Genomic DNA, 27,994 nt, shown 5'->3' with positions numbered 1-27,994 from the left:
TCTCTCCCAGTATATTTCAGCACATGCACTTTACTAAAAAGCACATACATTCCTTGGCCAACACTCGCATAAACAAATTAGCTAAACATGATACTTGCATATGTAGCGCCTTTCATCAGAGGATGCAGCAAAGCAAGCTGAGCCTCCCTACTCCCCCAAGAGGCAATAAGAGGAAACAAGCAAAGCATTTGAGCATTCATGCTCTTCTGAATCATAGCTAAATTGAAAGTGGCCACACAGCAGGAGTTTAACACACAGGGCTCGGGCCAAAAGTCCATCTAGCTTATAARCTCTTTTCAAAGATGACTGAAAGTGGAAGCCTATGCAAGAGCAAAAGCATGGAGCAAGCACATTGCCCACGGAAGCTCTGAGCAACAACAAGATCCCACAGCAGTCAGTTGCGTGGCTCAGCCACACAGGATGTGAGGAGTCACCTCCTTTCGCTTTGAACTGCTCACACCACCAAAAAACAGGTTAAAAAAATTACCGAGAGATTAATTACTTTCAGCCTATCCAGGCTAAACTTCTTCCTGCAGTTTCAGTTGGTTACAATATTTTTAAGACAGAATCTGGCAATGGCATCAAAGCTAACGCCCTGAACTTTTTCAGAGTCTGCAAGACCTCGAATATCTACAGATGAATGCACAACTACTGCCAAATATCAACTCCAGGTGTTAACTTGAGCTGTTTTGCATCCACCAGCAAATGATCAGGTTGTGCCAATTTAATTGCTTGCAATTCTTTGAAGATATGCTAAACTGGACCATTACTCAATTCTAATTCACAAGGTACTTCTCAAATATCCCACTCACACACCCTGCAGCAGCTAAGTGAACCCCAGACATCATCCATCCAAACATTGGCAAAACCCAGCACTACAGGGCAAGAAGCTACTGAACCTTGATACTACAAAAGCTGGGCTGCAGACTATTTGGTTGCGTTTACTTCTACTGATCTGGAATCTGATTGCTTTCAAAGATGTACTAATCACATCCTCTTGCATAAAAGGATATAGTTTCAGTTTTCTTATGCATTACTTCAAACACAACTAGGCACAAAAATGTATCAAGAACACAAGATGCAGTGCCTTACAAACATCTCACGAGAAAGAATATTTAAGCTATTTAAAGTTTTTATCCAGAACTCTGTCTATAAAAACAACTCAAGTCCTAGAAAAATACTGATAAAATGCTGACAGTGTGGTCGCATTAGGACTTAAGCAAGGCAAAATCTGTAGAGTGACCTAATCTCTTATTAAAACAATTGATACATTGCTGGGGGGACAGCTTCGAATGCCAGAAAGTTTGTCTGCCTTTTTCCCTGCCCCCTACCAACCGTATCAATCTGTTTAATAAAAGATAGTTGCTATTAATTCAAATCTCAGGACAGACTCTCAAGACTCTCTGCAGTAAGTGGGAGTCCTTTTCCCCTCGCCTCTCCCACCATAACCGACTCCCTCGCAGAGTTTCCTTCTGAAGAAAACTATTGTGCTTTTTCCATCCTGCACACACCACTACTGGCAAAAAGTGGAACAAGCAACACTGACCTAGTTGTGCATTTATGAATAAATTAAAGGGTAAAGAATTTCTAGATCAATTACAAACATTTTTAGGAGTTAAATAAAATTGACAGTGGATGTTACAGTTCTCCCTTGGTAAGACCCATTGCTGCCATCATTTCTTCACTTGAAGGTCCCTTATGAGCCTTCAAGGCAAATATATTTTTAACAGAACAGAAACCCTTTAACAACAGATTACATAATGACATATGAAATTAAGTTAGTTGTAGTCTGTCCCTATTTCCAAATACTACAGAGTGAGACCATCATTTAACAAGTTGATGAAAGGTGTAATTTGGCAATGAATTGACATCTATGCCTTAAATACTAATGGAGCTAAACAATGTACACAAAATGTTTATGTCTAGTCAATTATTTCAGGTAAAAAGTATTTTCTAAAAAAATATGAAATTACAGGTTTGATATTAACTAACATTTAGAAGTCTACATTTGTACCTAAATGTTTTAGTTTGACAAATAAAATATTGTATATATTGGAAATATTAGATTTATTTAATAAATTATGTAATTTAATATTAAGCTGAAAAAGCACAACACCGGTTCTTTTGCCTGAACAAGAATCATTAAAACAAAAATTCATGCGGACTTTTTGTGTGTGCTGGAATTTTATTACTGTGTATTTATAAGAAAATCCTCAGTTCATTTCCAATATGTTTGGAAATGACCCAAATTAACACCCAGAGCTCACAGAAATCAAAAAGCTGATGCTCCTAGTTATAGTGCTTAAGCAGCTTTCCCTCATTTTAAATGAAAAAAAATCTGTTTCCATATAAAGTTGTGTAGTATTGTAAGATTATATTTTCTTGCAGTATAGTTTCCATCAGATAAGCTACTTTACATTTAAAAGGAAAAAAACATGGAGCTAGAGTAATCAAATATATGAAAGTCCTATTACTGGTTATACTACATACTATTATATATTAAGTACATAAATATTTACGTACTAAACACACAATACAATGCCATAGAGGGTTGGGAATTTTTGGGGGGGAGATTTTTTTTTCTCCATCACACTCATCACACAATGCATGCTATAATCTACTGCTTCACTATATTATTTATGGACAGATCTTTTCCAAGATTTAAGTCTAGGAATGTTACATATTGGCCCAGAAAAAGCCCTAGAATTTCTYCCCATCCCACCCCACCCCTACACCATAGAAAATGCTTGTTCTTTTGACAACTTAAATTACAAATTGCCTCCCTACCCAATAAATTGTTAGTAAGGGATGGTGAAAACTGAATCAAAGTGCTTAAAAAGAAAAACACACTTCATTACTGCTTTCCTAAACACAGCAGTGGAATTCAGAGGCAAACATACAAATAACCACACACAAATTTCAAAGCCTTCCTACTTGCCAGCCCCTCACTCACATCCTTGTTTTCCCTCTATATTGCCCATAACAACTGAGAGCAGCATCTTTAGCACAGCAACAAGCTCAGGCTGCTTTAAATGCCAGAGATGTCGGCAGTGGTAACAGCGCAGACCTAGATCCCTGAGGTCCGATCATGGGCCTTGGCCGGTGAATGAAAGGAACTGATTGAAAAGATTCTGTTTCTGAGAATAAACACGCTTCCTGCTCTTCAAGTATACGCGGGAATCTGAAAGCCTAATTCAGAAGTAAACACTTCTGCTGAGGGAAGAAAATAAACACAAGATCAAATGCCATTGAAATCACTGGACCTTAAATACATCCATAAGTATCTTCCTACATAAGGCCTTAGCAATTAGGAACAGTCTACATTTTGTATTTCTGTTGCTGTTCCCCAAAGCTTCACCTCCCTTCCTCATGGAAATGCCTTCACCTTCCAGTTTTAGGACTTCACCAAATAAAGTTTGGCCCCAATGCACATACTAAAAAGAAACACTGACAGGAAACACCAGAACATGGTCACAGTAAGGCATACAACAAAACGGCACAATCTGTAGTCCCCATAAGCAAATGAAAAAGAATCAGGCATAGACATTTTTTACATTCGTTGTCACATTTAAACACTTGGCTACCTACTTTTTTTTTTTTTTAACATTTATTACCTGGGCACTGGGGAGAGGGGCTGAAGTTTCAAGCAACGGAGGTCCCACTTCCTGTACTGCTGGGCTCGGATCCATCTCTCTATGTTTTTTACCATGTTCTGTTTTTAAACAAGAAAGACAGCACACACCAGCTGCATCATAAATGCTGAACACTAATTTCAAATGATCCCAAAACTGCACTGCAAGAACATTTAGGGGAATGGCTAACAAAACCCAAATTTAAAAGTCTTTTAATTTCACGGTTTTAGGATGAAAGAAAAACATCCATTGCACTATTACGGTAGTGTTGTTTATCCAGATTTCAAAAAGAGGCAAGACTATTTACATATAAATGGCAGAGAAAAATCTTGAATAAGGCACTGGAAATTTTATTTGGGTAAAATGGAGAATGACTATTATTCTCTCACACATTAAAAAGAATGGAAGTTCACCGACTGCCTCATTCTCTCTCTTGCTTTCTGAAAGACAAGTTGCCTCCACATAAAACAACACATTTTTGGACCCTTTATCCATCATGACACAAAATCATACACAGGTATAATTATTCCTTAATTGCCTTGCAAGAATAGGTAACATTAGTTTATTGATACAAGTGCTTCTGGCAAGCTTTACTATAATTATCAGAATTATGATAAATATGATTTTTAATTTACCTTTCTCTAACTAAATGTAACAGGCATTAGTCATCCTAATTAACTGCTTACAGAGTTGCTGTTAAAATGGAAGGTGGGTAGGATTTTCAAAAGAGCAAACCAAAAACTAAAAAAAAAAAAAAAAAGTCCAATTGTAGAAGCAATTTCTACAACTTAAAAAAGAGCACCAAATTTTACAGTGTTTGAAGTTATACTAACCTGCATTCGCATTGCTATCGCAAGAGAACAAACATCATTTTCAACAGGATGGTTATTTTGCTGACCACAGTGGTGTTTCTCTGTAAAATGAAAACATTGCACTAAGAAATCGAGAAGCTTTGGCGAGTGGGAGCATGTGTATTTGAAAGCTATCCCCAAACAAAATTCTGAATGCTGGTTTGCAACTTAATGTCACTGCCAAAATTACAGATGGCTTCTTTTATACTTAAACAGAAATCACCCAGGAAGATTGATAAGGAAATAGTGTGAAAATCAGACACCAACTGTAAGCCCTAAACCATATGATGCAAACATACACTTGCAAATGACAAAGCATGCACATACTTGAAAAGAGAATAAGAAACAACAGAAACTGATTGCAGGATCCAAATAATTGCTTTTGGACAAAAAGAAAGAGAGAGAGGAATAAAAAAAGCCTGATAGGTACTAGGATTTGAAGAGCTACCTATATTTTTAACAGAACACCCAAATGAACTCAATAAAGACTGTCTTCTTTTTCATATGCCTATTTCAGCGAGTGAGAACAACAAAAAGATCACAAAGTATTAAACACTATTATTATCTAATGAGATTTAAAATTTGAAATCAAAATATGCAAAACTTTGAGTGGCAAAAGTTCTCTTCACTGGTATGACATTAAAATTAAAAGCAGACATTCTTAAGAGTCTATACAATTTACGATGACTCCAGTTTTACCGACACGTGAGTGTTTCTAGTGGCAACATGTCAGGTGATAATCATGCGTTAGCTACTCTAACCAAATATATTATTTTGTCTCCTTCCCGCAATCCTCCTTTTGGCTTGCTCTTCTGTTGTTGCTTATTAACTTTTGTCTAGATGCAATTTCTCCAAGATAAAATTCACATCTTAGTCTCTGTGGGCCTATCAAGGCCTTAGTCTTATTCTGTAGGGCACAGACATAAGTTTAATAAAAAATAACGATTGTGCACTGACAGCTTTAGCCTTCCCCCTTCAGGGTAACTGTACTGCAAATCCCAACCTATCCGAACTCTCACTCTAGTTGTCCCTTCTGTACCCATCATAAAATACTTACATTATCTTGCATAATTACCTCTCCTAACGAAAGTCCCCATAGTGGAAGATCATGGAAATCACCAGCTGGAATCATCAGTGCTGCAGACAGAAGAGTGCAGAGGAGCCAGCACAGCACTGGGCCATGCAATACCCACTCTCACCCACGCTCACAACTATCACTGAGAGACCAAAAGACCCTGTTTGCAGACTTGCTCAGCCTTGTTCAATTTGCTTTTTAATCCTTTCTCAAACATTATTGCCAGTTGGCATCTGTACTTCAATGACAAAGCTAACCAAGGAGTAAGATGACAGTCCTAACATTAAACTCAAAATAAGAAAGCATCCAAAAAGGCCTTCTTACTTGTATTAACACTTGTTATGTTTAAAACAAAATTTCTGGAGATGCTGAGTTTTAGACTCAAAGACAGAGTTTTACTGGAAGTTATAACAGTCTATCACAGTCATAAGTTGACTATTGCTGCTTTGAGACCAGACTGGGATAGCTGCCAAAGGGACAAATGAAGTAAGAAGAATGAAGCTAAAATCCCCTTACAGACAGCTGTGCTTTACAGRAACATTTCAACTTTTTATGTTATTTGGCTTAAAATGACTTCTTTATCAGGGCAGAGACAGCTTGTGTGTAAATATATATTGGAAAGGAGATTTCCCTTCAATAAACTACTTCTCTCAGCTTGCCTATGCTACACACTCACTACGCAAAGACAACTAACCAGGCTTTTTCAAGGGGTGAAGGTGAAGCTAGAGGTAAAACTGATGCACACATGAGCTAGTAAGATGACTGTAGGATTGCAACAACGCACTTAGGATAAATTTTTCAGCTGCAGGCTAGAATAGTTCTCTAGGTGCTGGATTTAGGCCAGAAAATCAGCTGGACCACAGATGTTGTGTGTACCCCTCTGATTCACCCTAATAAAGTCCCCTACACCCATCTATTTGTACCCTATTGTGCAGATGGGTAAGAGCTGCTCTCACATGCAAGTTGGCAGCCTGGTAGGGTCACAGTGGAGAAGCGGTGGAGAAATGGTTGAATTTCCCACTAAGATACTTACACAGTATGGGCTGGAACTTTCAAGTGACCTAGGAGGAGCCTGACATCAAATTCCAAATAGTTTTGGCATCCTTAAGTTTTGTTCAGAAACGTGTTCCTAATTTCTACAGATTTACATATAAAGCGTTTTGCTGTAAGAGGCTACCGCCACYCACTTGATTCCAAAATCATTACTACAGCAGAACAAGGTGTTGCATTGATAGAAATTGTATGAACATTAAAAAAAAGAAAAACAAAAAACCCCCCAACAACTTTGAAAAAGAATTCTGTCACAGTAGAGCAAGCAATTTTAGTTCTACTTTCCTGGCTTAGATCACTACAGCTGCCCAATATAACTACGTCTTTGCAAACTCTGAGTGCTTTTAAAACATACATGTGTGTTAGGCCGCATGCATACCTACATGAGACAGAAATCTAGTCACCAGATAGCAAGAATAGAAGACATTTCATGGCCATTCTTGCCTTCAGGCTTCATTTAACTCCTGTGACCCTACAGATGTTAAGCTGGACATTGAGAAAACCCAGAAAATTTTCAGAGCACCTCAGCCAAACAGATTTCACTGTGTATTGAAAGTGAAGAATCACTTAGAAGACTGYTTTCTCCAAGGTCATAATTGTTCCACAATGGGCTTTTAATAAATATCTTGCAATTAAACTAAGTGCATTCTTCCTGTCAAATAGATACCTGTGTTTCATGTACCTCTCTAGTATGTCTTCAGGCCAACAATTCTTAAAGCTGCTAAAATGTGCTTCTGCTATTCTTTCAGAGTTTCTCCAAGATTCTGACAAACTCAAAAGCAGAAGCATAAAGAGAGACAACATTTGGTAGATAAGTTCCTATTTACACTATCTTGTTAAAATCTCATGCTGCCTTTCAAAAGAATCGCTATACTTAACACACAGCCCGCTGCCACAACTAGATAAATGGAGAGGAATCTATAGGCTCATGCCAAATGTTACTACCAGTCCATTTCCTGCCCTAAGGACAAATGTTGCTGTGGTATGGGAACATCTTGCAATGTTTGAATGCAATTGCCCTAACAGCATTCTTTTAGGGACGGGAAACACTACTATGATCTTGAGATCTATAGTGCAGCCGAGCCTTGAAGATACTTGAGACATGCCATGCAGTCATAATGCATAACTTTTAAGTCCCTGAAGTTAAGACCCAGGCTCCCTCTGCAATGAAAGGAGAAAACAAGGTATCTGAAGGTGTTTTGTTCACCAGACAGCATGCAGAGCTGGGAGAGGTCAGCTCTGCTCCTTCAGACTATACGGTAGAGCTCATCTCCAGCCTGTGTTCGCAGGCCCACACCCTCTCCTCCAAGTCTGATACCTGAGCGGTTTCTGCTTAAAAGGATTAAAATGAGGAGGGGCCATTCCCTTCTTTTAGACACTACTGCTGTATCACCATTTCCTCCCCTCTTCGCCCCTTTCCCCCTCATTCCTACTTCATATAAAGAGTACGTTATACCAGCAGGTTGGGTGCCAGCTGAGGAGACCTACGCACCAATTCCTGCTCCAAGGATACTTAACAGTTATGTCCAATGATCCCTATGCGGGCGCTAAAGAGACATGGTTTCTTCTAATTACTAGATTACTATGTCAAAATTTCCCTCCACCCCTTTTTGATTTAACAAAGCATCTTTTTTTTTTTTTTTTTAAACCAACTTGCACAGCATCAACAAAGGACAAGGCTCAGCACCTGTCCCTCGAATATCCGCTATGATCAGAGCACTGTTCTGGGAGATGGGTGACGAACATCCAAACGCCTTCGGACAGTGGAGTAAATTTAACCCAGATCTCCCACATCCACAGTGTGTGTTCAAACCAAGAGGATATCAAGAAAGAGAAGGAAAAGATCTCCTCCTATTGCCACACTTTGCACAGGAACAGCAGCTGCTTTAGGACAAGCCTGATCTTTYATTAGCTCTGTTTAGACTGTCTGCTGAATTTGTCCTCAGGACCATAAAATTTGTTTTCCTTGGCCTCATGCCCGTTATCCCAGTTTTATATCATTAGATGTCAATAAGCACAGGTATGATAGATTTAGAAAAGCACATTAACCAATCAGACTACCTATATATTTCCTTATTTTCCTACTCATTCACAATATAATGCCATCAGGATACTGAACATCCAAATTCATATGCAACATTCTATTAAAGATCTAGAAAACATCTAAAGATCTTTACAGCAGTTTAAAGAATTTTATAGGAAACACAGTGCTAGCAGTGGAATAGAGTAAATTCTGGGAAACATTCTTAGTTCTATCCCTAATAGAATACTGAGCATTTTTCAGCTGAGAAATTAATGAACACATACCTCCCCCCAAAACTGTAAGCTAAGTTATGTTTAATGGGGGGAAAAAAACCAAGATTCTTTTCATAGGAGTAGCTGCTACAGAAGACACTCTGCCTGTTCCTGGCTTCACGATTTTTCTCTTCCATCCTGCACAGTTCTCTAAGCACAGCTTTGCAGCACGTCACAGTCGACATTTTTGTCCTCCTTCCTTTTCCCCCATGCTCCAGGTGAGGCCACAGAAGTCACAAGACAACATGCTGAAATAATTGCGTATCTGGTGACCCAAAAGTCTTCCCTCTGAATTCTCAGAATTCACAGGATCATCACTTATTAAATATAATCCTGGTATGATGAATCTATTCTAGCATTTCTTCCCTCACCTGACATCTTTTTCCTGTTTATATATTAGAGACACATGTATATATCCCTTGTACACAAACACCCRCTTTAAAGGGCCCTCTCCCAAATACGTAGCTTTTAAATCACACTTTGTTGTCCCCAACATGTCATACACTTACTTCAAAGACTCATCACACATTACTTGCAAGAACTATTCAATTTTAGCTCCTCTTACCTGATTGAAAGTCACGAGAACAAYTGACAATAACAGTTCCAGGTTTTATCCAGCTGACTGGAATATCTTCAGGTTTTGTACTGCCAACTACCACCACATCTGCATGATGAAGCTATCAACAGCCAAAAAAACCCCCCCCCAAAAATAAAAAAAAAAGCATTTTAAGATTAGAAGTACATTCATGAATATGCAATTTATATTAGACTTGTATAATAATGGTCTTTTGAGGTAAGTATTTGCAGACAAAAGAAAAAAATCTAAACCGATGACCCAATTTATGAACAATTGCACTGAAATTAAGTCAGGAAAACAAATCGTGAAGTTGGGCAAGTGGGGTCAGTCAGCACAATAAAATTTAATGGAGATTACATATTTTCAAAGAAAAAGCCCTGTCATGTCCAAAGCACTGTCCAACAGGGTAATCTGGAGAAACTTAAAAAAGAGAAGGGTTGAAAGACAGTAAATAGATAATTATGAAGAGTACAGTCAGATTATCCAAAAGTAGAAAACCAGGCCAACTCACTGGAATGCAAGATGACCTGATCTGCAAACACTGATGCCTTTGAAGAATACCAATTAAAGCATTTTTTTTCCTTGTCAATTCATGCTTGCTACTCAATGCCTCTGATTTAGTTCAACCTTGCAGATGTTGGGCAAAAACCATCAGTAAAAAAATTCTCATAATCAAAGACATAAGTGTCTTCCTTTCCTCCCTACTCTCAAGCAGAGCTCTGCAACAATTATTGGAATCAACAGGAGAAAAGGGAAAGCTCTCATGAGAGGCAAACATATAAAGATGCACTAAAAAAGGAAATATAGGCACAGCACTACCTTAAGCCTGAGCATAAAAATTATTCCAGAGATACAGTGATTTTGGAAATATTTTGAAAAATGTAAACAAATGTGAAGTGTCACAAACTCTGCAAGCCTCTCTATGAATTGATTTGTGACTGACAAGCATTCCAGCTTCTTTTTTGGCCAATGGTGCTCTGACGCAATCCTGCCTGAGATTCCTGCCAAGAAACAACAGCTAGAAATTCCATCAGTATAGCAGTTTTTGGCACAGCTGAGCATCAAGGAGAGGAGAACAATATAATTGTGGTGGAAATGGCAGAAAGCTAAGAAAGCTCCGTCTTCTCCTTAGAGGACACAGGGATGGTCTAACCCTCCTTTGGAGACCAACAAGTGGAAACAAAGCCAAAAGTGTGGGAGAAAGTCTGCTTGCTTGACAAATGACTAATGCTACAAGCTGGTTCAGCCTTCAGTCAGAAGTCCCTGTAACACTCCTATGATTGCCTGCAAATGTACACAGCAAACAGTCATTCAGTCTTAAAATTATATAACTCCTGTGTCTGGTGCAAGCACTAACTTAGATGCCACTCCTAGAAGGTCACATAAGTAATGCTTGGCCGTTACATCAAATTACACTGAGGAATTTGCAAGTAACTTTGGACAACAAGATGCTGCAGTGACTTGCGTAGCAAAAGTACTTTGCTGAAGTCGCACCTTCCCAGCAACAGCAGGCAGCCACTGCCATTAACACACTCAAATCATCAGTGTCAGCAAACAAAGACAAAACCAGTGATTATCTTCAGTTATGTGAGTCCAGACTTTTCCATAACAAAAAATGATTCATATTCTAAAAGTTATAATTCATATACTGAAAGTCAGGTATATCATCCCATGCAAAGCCTTTGGGAGAAAGACAAATAACTTTGTACAGTGCTTAACATCATAAAGTCATGATCCAGTTGAGAGCTATATGCAACAAGTAATAATTTCGAGAAATGTTCAGCCAACATACATTGGATCAATTCTGTCATAAGAAACTATAATGCCAGAACAACTGACCTGACCAAATACTCATCTCTATGACTACCAATTGTAGTCATACAAATAGCAAAATGTTCCTAACAGCCTAACACAATCATTTTTCTAGCCAACATTAACACCGTTTTGGATGGCTAAAGTCACATGTATCCATAAATATATCAGAAAAAAACAGCTGTACCTTTCTTCTCATCTTTGCCTTGTTCTACTTCCCCCAGGAAAAAATTTGTACCATGTGACATAGAGCAGTATCCTTTGGGATGAAGATATACTGATCACAGAGCCTTTCCCCATACTTTCTCTGTTGTTTTCCAAAAACAAAGTATAGAGGAAAAAAGAAAAAGGTACAGATATAATTGTCACTCTCCTGCTATAAGCAAGTATTTTTACCTGCAAGTACTAAAATAATTATTGGAGAATCAATAAAGTATACATAACAAACACTTTATAGAACATTTATTTTTTCAGTGAAAGGGTTCTTTTTAATTATATCCAGAAACTTGTTTGACTTTGAGAGTGAGTTTACTGAAAGCAAAATAGTTATTTACAGAATGCTGAGAGTCCTTGATTGATATTTTTATGATCTCCATTGGAGCATTTTGGTTTCACTTGCAAGACATTCCCCCTACCCTTTTTTTTCTTTTGCCATAACCTATTCCTTTGACTGCCTGTAAACCACTTAAAAAAAAAAAAAAAAAAAAAGGCAAGCATTCGGAGGCATGTGGGCATGTGCAGGACTTACCTCCTAAATCAGAAATAAATCACAGCCATTAGAGATGGAAAAGACCTATGAAATCATCACATGCAACCTCCCTAGCAAAGGTACTGCACAGTTCCCAGACAGAGGATGCATCTGATACAAACCAGATGCTACAGGCAATCATAGCCAACAGGCTGAGAAGATACTGACAGGCGCTAACATGCAGCCACAGGGTAACCAATTATGCATTGTTAAGTTGATAAACCACCGCATCCCACCACTCAAGCTAGTGGAAGGAGCGAGCAGCGTCACACCAAACAACCCACAAGGCAACGGGCAGCATGAGGAAGACAAAGGAAGCTAATGCTCACGGAGAATTCTGCATTCTCACTGATAAATATTTTTTCAGTTGGGAAGAGCTGTGCCAATAAATAATCTGAAACCTTACCTCATAACAAAATTTGACTCTCTCCAACAAGATTTAAGTAGAAGCAGATTAAGAAGAACCACCCATTCCCAAGACAGAACACCAAATGTTAAAACAACAATACCGATATTCAAGCCAAGCATTTAATGATAATGATACAGAGTAACTGCACATTCCAGATAACTGAAGACCTGTTTTGCCATAAGGGCTGCATAAATATTTCATTTCCCCATAGTTAAAAGTGACTGCTACAAAAACCTTTTTTAAACACATGATCAAAGAAAAAAATAATTTAGTTTTTGAAATGCACTCAGTTTCCCAGGTCTGAAGTTAGGCTAGTTAAAATGTAATAGAGATGATGAGCAACAGGAAGCAGTTGCAAAGTTTTTTTCACAACTCTGTTGATGAAAAAACTCATTTTATACATCAATTTCCACATCAATTTCCACTTCAACCACAGCAATTTTAATTATGCTCTGTGCAGCTCATGAGCAATGCAGCCACACCACGCACATGCAGTAAACGTGGTGCTTCTGAAAATCACCACCCTTCTTGGATATATGGTTACACAGCCAGCCCAGCCACAGGAGAGGGAGCCAGGCTGTGCAGTAACATACAGCTGGCTACGGAGTTCACTGAGGTACACAGGTCACCACTACCAAAGCTACACCAAACAGTATCACTTATGTGGTGATTAACCCCCCCCAAGAACATTTGCTTTTATTTTCACATATTAAAAAAACAAACAAACAAACAAAAACAAAACCCAAAATCATTCTTTTTTTTTTACCAAAACAAAAAAAAGGAAAAATAGAGAAACCTACATAACATTGCATATCACCATAACATACTTGCCTTTCTGAACAATGCTAGCACAGTGCTGAAATCCAAGAAATTCCACACTTTAACTAAGGATTAGCATGGCATCATGGCATACTTTTTGGTGGGGGGGGGGCAGAATTGCAACCATCCCATATGCTCTATTCTCTGTTCTCTTAGTCTTGCCCATAATGGCAATGTGCAGTCTCTTCAACTGCCTGCCTCCAACTCGGGCATTTCGCAGATCTGTTTGGGCCTCAGCAGCCGCAGTGTCGCGGCAGCTCACGGCACAGCACGAGGCACTGACTGGGGACCCGGTGCCACCTGCCCCTTCCTTTCCCATCTCCCCGTCAGTCCCACAGGACTCTGCTGGGCATCTCTACTGCAGGCTCACACCTACCTCCATGATGCACGCTTTGGCATACTGCGCTTCAAGCTCACAGGGTGGGAGATTAAGATTCAAAATAAAAGGAACAGATATGATGCACACAAAATGTCGAAAGAGAAATATTTGCTTAGTTTCCAGCATCATCATTAGAAACTCTCACATAGGCTCTCTCTCCTTTCCTTTTACGGGACCTGTACAGTCCTTCTCATGTACTTGTTTATTTCCTTGTGCCCAACAACATGAACTGTCTTCTTCTACCAGGACCAAGATTCTTGGTCTTATCAAGATAGCGAAAACAGGACAGCAAATGACTAAAACATGCCTAATAGACTGAAACTCAAGTGCTGACTTTAAGAAAGAGCAGACTGTGCCAAAAGAGACTCTTATCAAACCTGAAAAAGAATCTCCCCACCTTCCCAAGTCACTCACTTTAGCTGAATCACTGCTGCACTTTTTAACCAGTCTTTTGCAAACAAGTTTTCCATCCCTAATTATGTTTAGATAGACCAATTTTTAGTTCTCTTAAGAAAACTGTAGGACAGCAGCTTCCCTAAACTAGGCATAATGTGGTTCACATATGGACTACACATAAGATGACTCAGTTGATTTCCTCACAGGTATTCATGTTTTGGCAAGATAATAATCTGTGTTGGCCAATTTGAATCCATTTGATAATCTACTTTCAAACTACAAAGATACTCTAATCCTAACACAATAAAAGATGAAGCACATTCTAGTTTCCATTCTTCAACTGTAGCACTGAATCAAGTTTTGGTTATCTTTTAAAAACACTACTACTAAGTGAGATGTTCCTGAAAATCCATCACTAGGTCATTCTCAAGACACCCTGCAGTGACTGTGCTTTCAAGAATTATCTATACAAAGCGTAACAGAATGATAACATCTTACCTATTTCCACCTAAATGCTCAAGCCTTTATCCCTTACTTCATAATCCATTTTTAAGTATAGCACATATTGATGCAAAAAGAACAGTGTCTCTTCATGGCAACTATGCACAGCTGTGCCAGAATCTTTTGAAATATACTGCTTTCTCTCATTAGTGATTTTATTTGAAAATCCAGAAAGCTTAAGAGTGTTAAAGGACATAGCTCAGCTGTACAACGACGATTATTTTTAATAGTTAAAGTCAAGGAAACCCAAAATGGAAAAAAAGGAAATATTCATTATCTGTTCACCAAAACAAAATACAAAGCAGAGAGGGAAAAGAACACGTAAAGTGTGTCAATTATTCATGCAAGTCAAAGCGAGGGAAATTAAAATGTCCCATTATTTCTTTTATTTCCTTTTGCTGACATGGGACACAAAAGACCTGCTTTAAAAGAGCACAACTAGTAAATGCCAAGTCAGACGGTAGATGATATTATACTGCTCGTTGGCAGAGCTACCTCTACAGTGCTAATATTTTTCTAAGGTAAACTAAAACATACGGGTGTCTTGATCATTTTCAAAGAATTCTTGCAAAAGTGCATGAGCAAAAGAAGCAATAAAAAGTCCATGGCAATACAAAACCTGATCCAAAGAATCTACAAAATTGGCATTACACATCTCATCAAATCAGCAGAATTTTTATAGAAAACAGTTGTTGTTATGCTACCCTTTAAAGAGAAGAACAAATCAACAGAGCTAGTCTAAGGTAATACAACACCTGCTTAAAAAATGCATTACATCAAGTTTGGGATTTGGGCTTTCAGTGCAAATGGGCCTGGCAAATGGATTAAGGTAAAAAAAGGTACACCAGCCTTAAGTTTTGTGTTTGTTTCATTGTATATACTGCCAAACGAATGCATCTCAATGAAATGCTCGTACAGTTAAGTGAAGTTATTATGTTACAGTAGGTTATGCCTCTGAACAGTAGGACACAGAATGTTATTGCAGAGGTATCACATTCAGAAGCAGAAAATTAATAGGGCAGTCGTGTCTAAAGTTAGCATATTATGCACTAAAACCAAAATGTGAACTAATTTTTCCAAAGTCTTAGAAAAACCTTTACACAGACTAATATATTTGCTTACTTGAAATTCAAACTAAAAACCTTAAGAGAAACCTTGTGGGCCTTTGACCTGTTTTTACTTAATTTCAACAAAACAAACTAGGGTTTTGAACTAGCAAGAGAAAATAGTTTCGTATCATTGGTTATAATCACATTATTTAACAACATTGTACTTCAAATACAGGTTGCCACTAGACAACAGTGCCTAGCTGTCTGATAAGAAATCTGTGCTTGGTTTCTGACTCTTGGGCTGCTACGAATATGGTACAGGGCAATCTTTTGGGCATGCATTAGATTTTATCTATGAGCTCTTCCTCACAGAGCTGCATCCATCCAGGTCCATCAGCACTTTGAGGGCTATTGGTGACACTGTGCTCCAGGCTTACAGACGAGAAAGAGGAAGGTAAGCTTCCCCAGAGCTCTGCTGATTAGACCTCCAGGCAAAGCAGAAACTCCTTTACTGCCAAAAGTTAAAATGAACTCAGGAAGACTGATGTGTAAAGCCTCAAACTTCTTCCTGCTTAGGCCTCATACTCTGTTTCCCATCAGTGACCTGCTGTGAGAGGTAAGCTATGGGGAATGCCAAAAAGCAAGGCATGATTATGGGAAAGCATCTGGATGGAAGGAAATGGATCTTTCTACAGTATATAGGCAGCACAGCGCAACGAGCTCTGCCCTGGACCAAATCTTGTGCTGTGAACCAGTGAAAATACCTCTAGCTACCCCTCTCACTGACCCACTAGCAGAGAAAGCAGTCCTTAAGCACAAATGCAAGCAATGAGAAATAATTAAAGAATGAGACAGAGCTAGTGTGAAGTTTATAGCACTTCCATCTCTGAGAGAAGCATATGTTTCCTAAGAGCTGTCAGTCACTTAAAACGCAGAAACGAGACAAGCCTAACAAAAACATCAGCAGCTGTGAAAACACAAACTTGCCAAAGAACTTTCTAACTATCACAGCTGCTCAAATGAATGCAAACGTATTTCCTCATTCTGTCCCTGAATTCGAAAGCTGAATGTTTGACATAATGATTTTGACTTGGCTGCCACCTTGTGGCATGTGCAATGAAATACAACATAACATTTTATTCGTTGTACCTTACACTCGTACATGAATTTGGAAATGAAGCCACGGGAATAATGTGCACTTCCTCTATGGCTAGTAACTAGGGTCTGTACTGTGGTGTACTGCAGGTTGAATTGGGACCCTGTGCACACACACACATTCCCACTTATACTGTTCTATGAAATGTGTATGAGAGATTAAAGAACAAGCCGGGAAGTCTGACGGGAAGTTGTACTGACTTCCAAACTGTTGCTAAAAGCTCTGCAAAAAGCAACCAGAAAGTCTAAATGAAATCCTTCAAATTAAACCCCATGAATTTCACTGAATCCTTTTCCATTTTTTTCCAAGGCTAAAGAAAAGATCTTGGTCCTCTTTGTCCCAAAAGATKCACTCGCAAAATTCTTTAAAACACAAATTCAGTATAGATAACTCTATATAGATCACTGTGTTGCAGGACAAGAAGAAAGCAGGTGTCTTTTTCTTGCACTGAGGGAAAGAAAAAGGGTTTTCTAAAAATGTTCGTTTTAAACTTCGTGAATTCTTTCTTTCACACAGCTACCGCTGCAGAACAAAGAAGTTCACAGCTGCTGCTACATATATAATATTCTGGTATAGAATATACAGAGTATCTGTTTGGCTGAGTAACAATTTTTGAACATGCAGGAAGGACAAAAAAGTGTCCCAACCCAACCTGGCCACTGGGTAGCTCAGGTGCTGTTGTGCCATCCGCTACCAAAACGGTGACAATCTGTGCTGAAGACTCCCTCTGGTAAAGGGCAGCAAGCTGGACCAGCGCGGCGCTCGCTGACAAATGGACCAGCCAGACGTGGAGATGTTGGGTGACCCCTGAGTATTTGGCAGGCAGAAAAGTGCACTCACCTTGTTCTGGAGCTGAGGACTTTTCCACTGGCAGCTCATGGTCATCGCACCTCTCCGCTGCAGCATACATTGCAAGGAGGCTCCCAGGACCCCACTGGCTCCCACTAGTAGCACTTTCTTTCCGTCTGCGCGACACAAGGCAAGCAAGTCATTTAAGCTCCCATTTATTGGGATTGTAGCATCCCATTATTGTATTGTAGCACCAAACTCCACTGGATCACAGAGCTGGAGCATTTAACTGGACTTTCCCTCCCTCCTTCGCTCTTTTCACTTAGGCCACAGATTTTTTAAAAAAATAAAAGCAATAAAAAGAACCCAATTACTACAAGACAACTCTTGTGTTTCTGCACAACCATGTTAACCGCAGCATTAAAGCCAATTCTTTCAGAGTCCATGAACTAAGACGCAACTAGAGGTTTTAAGTTGTGTCCTGGTCATTCTTTAATTCAATTAAGTGGATATTGCTTTTCTGGTTTTCTGGTTATTTTGTTTTCACGTATCCTTTCATCCATATTTGTAGTTAAGTACATTTTACCACGTTTACAGTTCAGTTAGATAAATCCTTGTCTCAGCAATTCTGCATCACCACAAGACAGACTATTTCTGAAACACTGCCTTAAACTAGCACTGTCTTTACAAGAGCTATAACCTCACTTGTTTACACCTGCCATTTCAATATAAGCATTTATACAATACAGCCCGAAACAAAAGATTCATCCATTAGTTATTTACAGACAGACCTGGATTTGTCCAAATGTTCACACTAACCAAAATTGCCACATGAAATCCCTAGTGATGTTTGCACTTAAATTATTTTTGGTTCTGGAGATGGCTCAGGTGACTTCAGTGAGAYTAAATTTGCTGATGGCAGGTAATCCCTTCCTAATCTCCAAATACTGTAAAACTGAAGACCTGTTTCTGAGAATATTGCATTCAAATGTCACTGAGGTTCTTTACCAGGAGACAAATATATTAAAGGTGGGAAACAAAACAAAACAGAAGACACAAAACAAAATGAGATTATACTTGTCTCACAGTCAGAATTATTACAGAGGAAAAAAAAGATTTCACTAATGCTAGAATTATCACAGAATGTCTCACCTAAATTTTCAAGAACCTCCAACACAGCACAGGCAGTAGGAGAAACTAAACAGTCATAGGCATCTCCATGTATCAAGCGTCCTAGGTTTACATCAGATAATCTGCAATGGAAAAAAGGTGGGAATTAAAAAATAAAGTGCAATATAAATCCTCAATATTGTTCTTGCGATTAGCTATTATCCATGCTACAACAGAGCAAACATGTCTCATAAAAGTAAATCCTTCGATAGTGATGTATGGTAGCTCATTTGTATCATCCCATATTTTAGACAAACACTAAGCCTCAAGAAATACCAGAAAAGGGGTTTGTGAGTTAGAACAAATAAAACGAGGGCATAATATACAAACAGCATGTTATCCTTTGTGGCGGGCTAGCTATAGCACATATGCAAAAAACTTCTAAGCAGCTTTCTGTGGAACCAGATCAGCAAAGTTGAACCAGAGGTAAAACACCCTTTTAGGCTTAAATTGACTTGCTGAGGAGAATTCAGATGTTTCTGCACTGCATTCTGTCTCCTATACAAGTACTATCTAAATTTTCCATTCTCTATCAATCTCCAGGACTCTGGATAACGGAAAGTCCACTCATTTGCAAGATTTTCAGATTCCACTCTGACAGGATAGAAAGGGAGAAAGGGAAAAGAAATGATAGATAGCAGTCTGCAGTTGAGAGCAAGAAGACTGCAAGAGGGTAAGAGCAGCAAAATGGTAGCCCAGACATCTAAATTATGTCAGTGGACTCTTCAGACAGCAGYGCAACTCAAGACTGACTGGAAAGTCATGCTCATAGATCCAAACTATTATAGCTCTCTCCCCCATTGGGAGCGAGTGCTGTAGCATTTAAAACCTCCCATGCAACTTTTCCATCAATCCCAGTTGCAGAAACCATATTTTTGTGTGACTGCCATTTGTACTACTGAAGTACTGAAATAACTTAATTAAGTATATCAGTAGCATTTTGATTTCTCTGAAAGGACCACTTCCTGAATATACAGTACATGAAGATTAAAACCATTATGATCAAAATGACTTCTGATAAATCCTTTATCACCACTCAATAACACAGCTAGATACAGTGACTGAGGAATCCATTAGCAAAAAGTAGTGGGGAAAATTGATTTTACAGAGCAATCAGCCTTGCTTCTGCTAACATTATTTCTCACTGCTTCACTTACCCATCCACATCCTTCTCTGGTTTCACAGCATTTAACACCTTGCTGCTATATGCACTTTCTGGGAGGTCAAGGGCAAGGCCCTGCACATTAGGATCCTCATTAAGTCTCAAGATTTCATTGACAACCTAGAAAGTTAACAAAAGGTATTACAGAACAGAATAACAGACAAAAGAAGAACACTACAATATAAAAACAAGCTTCTTGTTATTGTGGAAGAAACTGATGATTATTTGTCCGATGACCACATCCCTCACATTTTTACTTTTCAATAAACAGACACTGGGGCAGATATGCAGTATTAAGCAGTAAAAAAGGGACAGAAATAACGCTCTATGTCTATGGGGGGACCTTCACGTATATGTAAGAAGCCCACCAAATAGTCCAGTTTCACTCTGACAGCTGATGCGTCAGATTAGTGTCCCCTCTTCCACAGCCCACCACTTTCTACTCTTGCTCTTCACAGTTCATTCAAAAGCAGGCAAAGGAGAAACAGTCTGCACACATTTAGTTAGTCCAGCATGTCACAGAGACCATAAATTCAGCTGTTGCATTGAACCAGCCCTAACAATCCACATCATTTTAGTCTAGGACATATTTTAATGGAAGTTTTTTTTTCAAAACAAGACAGACAAAATTATACTAATTTTTGCACGGTGCTGAAATACAAAGCTTGAATGAAAACAAAATGCAACACAGAAACATGGTGGAGTTAGAAATACCAGAAGGCAAAAGTGTATTTATATGATAACTCACTCCACACAACCTAATTCAAGGGGGATGCAACCTATTTTTTATAATTACCTCATGGCCACTTTTGTCTCCCTTCCATATTATTGCAGCTTTTACATGGAAAAGGAATAATCTGCTTGTCCTGTTTTATATTTCCTTGGCCTATCAAATTAAGCTGCCCTGACTCTATTATATGATAAACATTTTGCAAAGCCAACACTTAGATTTTCCCAAGCACGGATCAGGGGATGTTAGAATGCATTAGCATTAGGAGCATTTTGCCTTTCACTGTGCCAAAGCTTAGCAGCAGCTTAACACTAATGGCTTCAGAAGATGCCTTTAGAAATACGAATCCTTGGTTAACACACCGTCCAAGATATGACCAGTTCATGTCCCAGCACAGAACATGGATAAAGTTGTCACAAGAACAATTACACGAGTAGAAGGGGGAAGCAAAATTTATTTTTTTAAAACAGTATATATTTTTACTGATTACCTTTCTCAAAGTGCTCAGCTCCTAACAATCGACAGTCATCTTAGGAAGAATTATTATTTTAAAAAGGCATTGCACAAATGTTTGTGAGCTGCAGGTACTGAATCCGATGTGAGTTCAGACTTAAAACATTTTACGATTGGTCACACTCAACATCCCAGACCGCATTACTTACCCTTGATTGCTTCATATCTATATTACAATACTGATCCATAGTGATATATGCCCATTTTGCAGTGGTCATGGAAAATATAATGGAATAAAAGACACCGAAGCTTTTTCATGCGAGAAATGTCATGTCATGCACATATTTCTCCATTACGTAACTAAAATCATTGTGCTGTGAACTACAAAGAACAATCAACACAAAGCTGTATAATTTAATTGGGTTAATATCCAACAGAAAACAAATATAAGAGGTTTTTCCCTTAGCTAATGCCATGCCTTCCCAAAATGCTTTGCACGTAAACTATTCTGTATAATTGAGAGCTATATTGCCCAAACACTTTATACTCAATCAACATTACGTTATGGGAATTTGGTAGGAATTAGATCATCTGCAACACGGGACTAAGAGAACATACTATGTTCCTGTTAATGAAGACTGTACCAGCGTATCACTGGTATATAAATATCCCTTTAGTTTGCTGACTTCTGAAATACATGCGCATATACACACACACACACACAGAGATATATATATGTATAGATCTTATATGCACATAAATATGTATACAAAGAAGTAAGACACAGTAATCTGCATGTTATGAATGCAAAGAGTATGTACATACAGGGATGCTGAAATGGAAATTTCAACCATTCCAACCCATCCTCTTTGGACTGATAATGTCAAGTTAGTTGATTATAGACCAAATGAATAAAACTTCAGTGATAGTAATGCAAATCATCGCTCCTCTTCAGATGATCAAAGCTTCATTCTACCCCACGCTGGGACCAAACTGTTACATGGAACAGGGCAGGTCATTTAAACATCCTGGCTTTGAGACACTGGTTAACGTATCACCCTCCTCTCAGCAGACAGAGGAAGTAAAGAGAAGCTTCAAATCTTCCGATGAAAAGGATTAAATGTTCTGTGTTGCTGATGGCTGATAATCTTAACAAAAGTCAGCACCATCTCCCCTTCTTAATTTTGCCCCATTACATTTTTTCCTTTTACGAACTTTTAGATTTGATTTTAAATAACAACTATCCTCCAGACAATCCCAAAACTTTCTAATATCCAACTCATGGCAATATCATTTATACTTACTTCCATTCATTAATTTACACATTAAATATCTCTCCTTTAATACAGTGCATCTATGGGACCACAAGAAGGCAGCCCAAATCAACTACCTTTTAGTTTTATGTTTTAGTCAGTAGTTCAGTCAAGTATTAAGGGGAACACAGAAGTTACATGACAACAGAACTTCTATTAGTGGTTTACGAAGTTCCTAATTTTTAATTATTATTATTCCTGTTAATGTATAAAAACTCTTCCTGAGCTCTTGGCTGTTAGAGAACACTTGATAGCAATAGGGCTGGTAACTATTCTAATCAGAAGCAAGGATGAATGTGTATGTCAGAGTATGGATGTAAAAAGTTTGCATTCCATTTAAAAGTTCTGATGCTGCAAAAGATTGGGGGCCTACACACCTATTAAAATAAACATAGTTCAAATAAAGCCTGAATCTAAGGAATTTTATTCCTGTTTCCTGGGAAAATACTTTAATTCAGTTTTCCATTATTACTGCATTTAAGAAACTTACAACTCTGACTCCAACTTAATGTATTTAACAAGGTTAGAATTTAGCACTCTGGCAATTTGGAATGTATTTTTTAATATGTATTTTAAATGCTACACGATCAATAAATAGGCAAAATAATTCCAAGAAAAACAATTCAGCTCTAATTTCCCTGAATAAAACCTGGCAAAGAATCAAGAGTTCCACAAATAGATACACAATGACAACAGCAAGAGTGGGAGATTGGATATCGGATGGGAGGCCTAGCCCAGTGCTTCCACCAGCATGAAATGCACCCAGTCTGCCCTAGTACAAAAGGGCGCTGCAGTTAAAGCACCGCACATGAAAACTAAACATGACTCTCTCGGTTCTGTTTCAGGCTTCCAGGGGACGGCAGAGAAGTCACTGATTCCCTTTATTCCTTACTTGCCAAAGGCGGATGACACTGGCTACTTTACTAAGCCAGTCCCAAGCCTAATTTGAGTTAATAGAGATGAGTTCAAAGTAACAATGAATGTCCGCAATAAATATAAGTTTAGAATAAAAGCAGAAGGGAAGAATACTTCAGGTACTACAGTTACCTCATCTTTGCTGCTGCCTTCAGGGAGACAGATGTGAATAACACGTAGACCAACCTGCCAAAAGAAAACAACACTTAAAATTATCAGGGGCAAATAGCTCATGCTTAACAACAACTGTATCAGCTAAAGCTTACCTCTTCAGCAAACTTCTTGTTTGCTTCTTGAATCAAATGATGGTTATGTGCCTTTGGGGAACAAAACAGAAACTAAGTTTTAAAATAATAAATTTATATTTAAATGTATTAAGTGCAGTAAGACACAGGTCTACGTAAGACGCAGGTCTACGTAAGAAACATGTAGTGAGGATGTTTGCGCCTACCAGCACTAAAAAAAAAGCCCAGTAGTTCTGGGCTTTTTTTTTTTTTTTTTTTTAATACAAACAGAAAATCATCCATTAAATTTTTTTTGGCTTCACTGATTCAAGTCTGTGTTGACAGTAGCTTGGCTTTTAAAAATAAGACTGGACATTTCCTTAATGTAAGTTTACCATTTAAGAAAGATGCCAGTCTGTATCTGAAGATACAGCTCTCCATACCTCCTTTTAAGAAAGAAGAAATGGACAATGGCAATAGAAGTATTTTCTGCACTGTTCCCATATTATCTAACAACGCTGGTGGCCTTACCACCAAAAATGATGCCAATCATACATCACATATATGAAACAGTGAGTTCTGTGTTTTAGAAGGAAGACAAGTTATCAAGTCCTGCCAATTGCCATCAGACACCTGCCCTACAATAAAAGCTTCTCCCGGGCAGATTTACCTAGGACAAGCTCCATCTCATTCAGGAATCCTCCTCCCCTAAGGTCCCTGCAACTATTTGCATTGCATTAACTATTATATTTGATTTTTGCTTACTACCTACTCTTGAATTTTAGAAGGCTTTTGAAATATTTTCATATATTGTAACAATAAAACAGGAATTGGATATCCAGAACTAAAAACCTCCTAGCAACAGATCAGTAGGGTTTTCACTTCACTTTCAAGAATGCCATTGTTGCTTCATAACAAAATGAGCAACACACTTCACTTATAACTATAGTAATATATTTAAAATGTTTTCCACTCCAGACAATGGGGCTCAAATAAACCACTTTAAAAGGGTTTATTGCAACTTCATTCTACGTATTTTTTCCTTTCCCCTGAAGATTTAACGCCAGTGACTTCCAGTCACCTAGAACGATTTTGGTTCAAGCCAGAAACAATCTACCAACCAGTTAATCCCAGATGGCTCAAGACTGTTCACACTGGAAAAACAGCATTTAAAGTGGACAGGGTGCCCGGAGAGGRGCAGCTACTGACCTTCAGTGGGGAAGGCCTTAGCCTCCACTTCGCTGTGCCCCTTTCAAAGCTCGGCACCAGCAGCATCCCTGGCRCTTCTCCCACTCCCTAAACCCGGCACTGGGGGCGAGGGGCCAGACAGGCCGCTGCACTGGGAACACGAGCAAAGCCAACGTGGTGCAGCTTCAGCTCAGGTTCAACACATACTAACCAATACAAGTACTAATCACGCTAACAATTCAGGTTCACATGATCTGACGGGAAAAGAATGCAGCTAAAACCATTTTCAGAGCAGGTTCTGGCTGAAACTCCACATTCCCAGTAGTGCCACGGGGAGGCCCTGCATTACACCCACCGCCACGTTACCTGTACGCTGTCCCCAAGAGGGAATGTGCCGCTGCCGTCCCCCCCACCTCCCGGCTCCTCTGGGTGCGCCGTGCCCCTTGGAGAGCTGCTCTGCCCACCTTGCCCAGCAGCGCAGTGCACCACCACAGCATTTGTAGACTAAAACAAACATTGTTCATACCAAGAAATATACATTTTAGGCAGGTTTTGCTTCACTCCTTGGAACCAGTCTAGAGCTAGACAGCTGGTGAACATCTTCTGGGTTAACTCTGTCCAGCAGGAATCTGGTTCATGTGTTCTGCAGCCACGTTCTCGGGGATTATGAGATCATAATGCAAACCAAGGAGGGCAAATGGGGACAACAGGGACATTGACTTAAAGCGCATCCGTGATCCAAACTGCAACGTTAATGTAGACACATCCTAAATTATACATACGAGCAGGAACCTCCCCCTCCTCACACAACACTTGGAAGTGGGTCACTTCCCTAATCCAGCTCACGATGTGACTGGATGGAGACAAAACAGGAGTGAGAAACAGTGAATCATGGAGAGGACGGGATTACGGATTTATCAGCAGTTCTTAGACTTACAGCCTTAGGGGGCTATTTGAAAATGATACCTGAAAGTACCTGCGGAGGGTAAGAGACGGCAGAGCCTTCCCACTCTGCCTCTCAAGAAGATGCACTAAAATAAAGAGTCAGTGCATTGTTTCTCAGATTTACTACTACTACTTTAGAAGTGTTCATAGTCAGGTTTTAAAATTCAAATCTACTGAGTCAAAGATTCAGTATGCCCTGATTCAAAACCAACAAGACCGTCCTAGGAAATGCAACAAGAACATCTCTACCTGCACAGGTCTGGGTCTCACTCTGAATGAACTGACAAACATCCCCAGTTTCTTGGCCTTGAAGCCTTATGAAACCTGAAGAGGAACGTCTCTCGACTTTGTAAGGAAAGCAATTCTCACCTACGATTTTGCTTGCATATTTCAAAAGATAGCAACTCCAATGAAAAAGGGAAAAAAGTTGTTTATAGGTTAGCAGCAAAACAGCTCTCAGTTATTCAAAGAGATTGTGCCACCTTAGAAAGCACTGCTACTTTTAAGATACTGACAACATTTCACACAGGGTATTTATTGCATACAGCCCTTTTTGAGCTGACTGGAAATTTTCAGTATGGTTCTCCTTTCATTATAGTAGTAGTAGTAGTAGTAATACAGTCATAAGCTACAGCAATCTAAAGGTAATAAGCAAGGCTTGCAGGAAGATGCAACATCTTTCATCAGTCCTACTAATATAATTTGGGGATGGAGGGGGCAAAGAGAGGACCAGGTTTTCAGACACATAAACTCCTTTTTCAGGACTGCAGCAAAAATTTCAACCTAAATAAAGGCTGAAGACAAAAGCTTAGAGTTTAACCTGATTATATCAATCAGCCAGACAACCTGAGAGAAAAGGCAACTGGTACTTACAAAGGAGAAGGGTGTGTTTGCAAGGGGAGAAAGGGATAAAATCACTATCTTCTTTCTAACACTCTCTTTTCCACCATCTGAAGTTTGCTGCAGCTGCCTCAGGCCTGGAGAAGGGCTCTTGAGATGGAAGAACATGAGATTCCTTCCTCAGTCCACACTGAYGGGATTACCTCCTCCTGCCATTTTGCTTGAATAAAAGTTACTTTCTGCACCATGTGTTTTTAAAGTTTCAAACAAGAAGCAGTACTGCAAAGTGATCTCTTACGGCCAGCTAAAATACAGATTTACTTTACCTGAATAATGGCTAGTGTTGGCTCAAGTCGAGGGTTTTCTCTCTTCAGTGAGGCCAGGGCTTTTTTTGCATTCTCAGTGATTTTGCTGCAACACAGTAATAACACAGGCAAGTCTTTTACAAAAAAGGAGTCAAAACATCAGTCAGCAGAGAGAGACCTATGCTAGTTAGCAGTACTGAATACATGCTTAGGAGCATAACTACATATAAACTTTGTGGGGTGGTGTCTGGCAGTCAGACACAGAAAAACTGAAGTAGCAGACCAAAAAATCTTTGTTTTATAAGTATGGTTGTCATTGCTCCGACATGCCCAAAACTTAGTTAGCCTGGATTGCTTCATGAGAAAGCTTGTCCAGCCCCACAGTGCAAAGTTCAGGCAGGGAACAAGCACGAAATCACCACCTCGGGGCCCAGAGCTCTCTGTTTGGCCAGTTCCTTCATTTCTAAAACATTGTCCTTGCAGTGACAGAAGCAGAATTTTTTTCCACTTAAACTCCATTATACCTAGGGCCACCGCAGTTTATCCAGACATCCCCGGAATTCACGGTKGTAAAGCTGCCACTTTCGGGGGTGCTATTCAGATCTGCGGGCAGCAGGGAGACAGAGGCAGCTCTGTCTGCTGCACTGCTTCTTGGAAAAAACAGAGGCAGCAGCAGCCACCAGGCGCTGGGAATATTTTCCGCAAAAGTTTTCTGGAAAAGTAGTTGTCGGCTCTCCTCTGTCACCTCTTGTATATATATATAGGTGAAAGCTAAAAAATGGGGAACTACGAAACACCATCTCCACACGTGGAAGTCCCCTTGAAAAGGTGTCTTATTTGTCGTCCCCCTACCCCCCAGCAGGCAAGAATAACTGGAAAAACGAAGACTAGAGAGAGTTTTTACTACCTCATCCCTTTGCAGGAGCCAAAGGCCAATTCAGGTCAACGCCGTGGCGGACAAGCTGTCCTAAATGAGGGTTGGGGGGGGGAGGGGGGGAGAAGCCGGAAGGGGAAGCAACGCTTTCCAGCCCCATTTCCATGCCCATCCTTACCTGCACCGCCGCAGACCCTTTTGTTTCGCTTTCCCTGGAAACGCGACCGTCGAACAAAGACGCGGCCAAAACATCGCTCCCCCAACCCCCTGCCAGCCAGAGCAGTGTATATATATATATATATTTTTTTCTTTCTTTCTTTCTTTTCTTTTTTTTTTT

The 27,994-nt window shown here is 39.3% G+C and overlaps 1 protein-coding gene across 1 annotated transcript in view; it reads right to left on the bottom strand.

The window, feature by feature from the left end:
* Positions 1-27,583, bottom strand: part of MTHFD1L (methylenetetrahydrofolate dehydrogenase (NADP+ dependent) 1 like) — a 163,366-nt gene extending 135,783 nt beyond the window's left edge. The window contains exons 1-10 of the mRNA XM_026083885.1: positions 27,574-27,583; positions 26,805-26,917; positions 23,548-23,598; positions 23,414-23,467; positions 19,866-19,990; positions 18,691-18,791; positions 17,590-17,714; positions 9,469-9,580; positions 4,466-4,545; positions 3,615-3,712 (exon numbers count right to left, since the gene is read on the bottom strand). Of these exons, the coding sequence (XP_025939670.1) occupies positions 3,615-3,712; positions 4,466-4,545; positions 9,469-9,580; positions 17,590-17,714; positions 18,691-18,791; positions 19,866-19,990; positions 23,414-23,467; positions 23,548-23,598; positions 26,805-26,917; positions 27,574-27,583 (869 nt within the window). The remainder of the gene's footprint in view (positions 1-3,614; positions 3,713-4,465; positions 4,546-9,468; positions 9,581-17,589; positions 17,715-18,690; positions 18,792-19,865; positions 19,991-23,413; positions 23,468-23,547; positions 23,599-26,804; positions 26,918-27,573) is intronic.
* Between the last annotated feature and the right edge of the window lie 411 nt (positions 27,584-27,994).

This window comes from Apteryx rowi, unplaced genomic scaffold (genome assembly GCF_003343035.1).
Source record: "Apteryx rowi isolate R43461 unplaced genomic scaffold, aptRow1 scaffold_118, whole genome shotgun sequence".
Taxonomy (NCBI): domain Eukaryota; kingdom Metazoa; phylum Chordata; class Aves; order Apterygiformes; family Apterygidae; genus Apteryx; species Apteryx rowi.
Note: the sequence above shows the minus strand (reverse complement) of the source record. Positions and strands in the feature narration are given on the sequence as shown.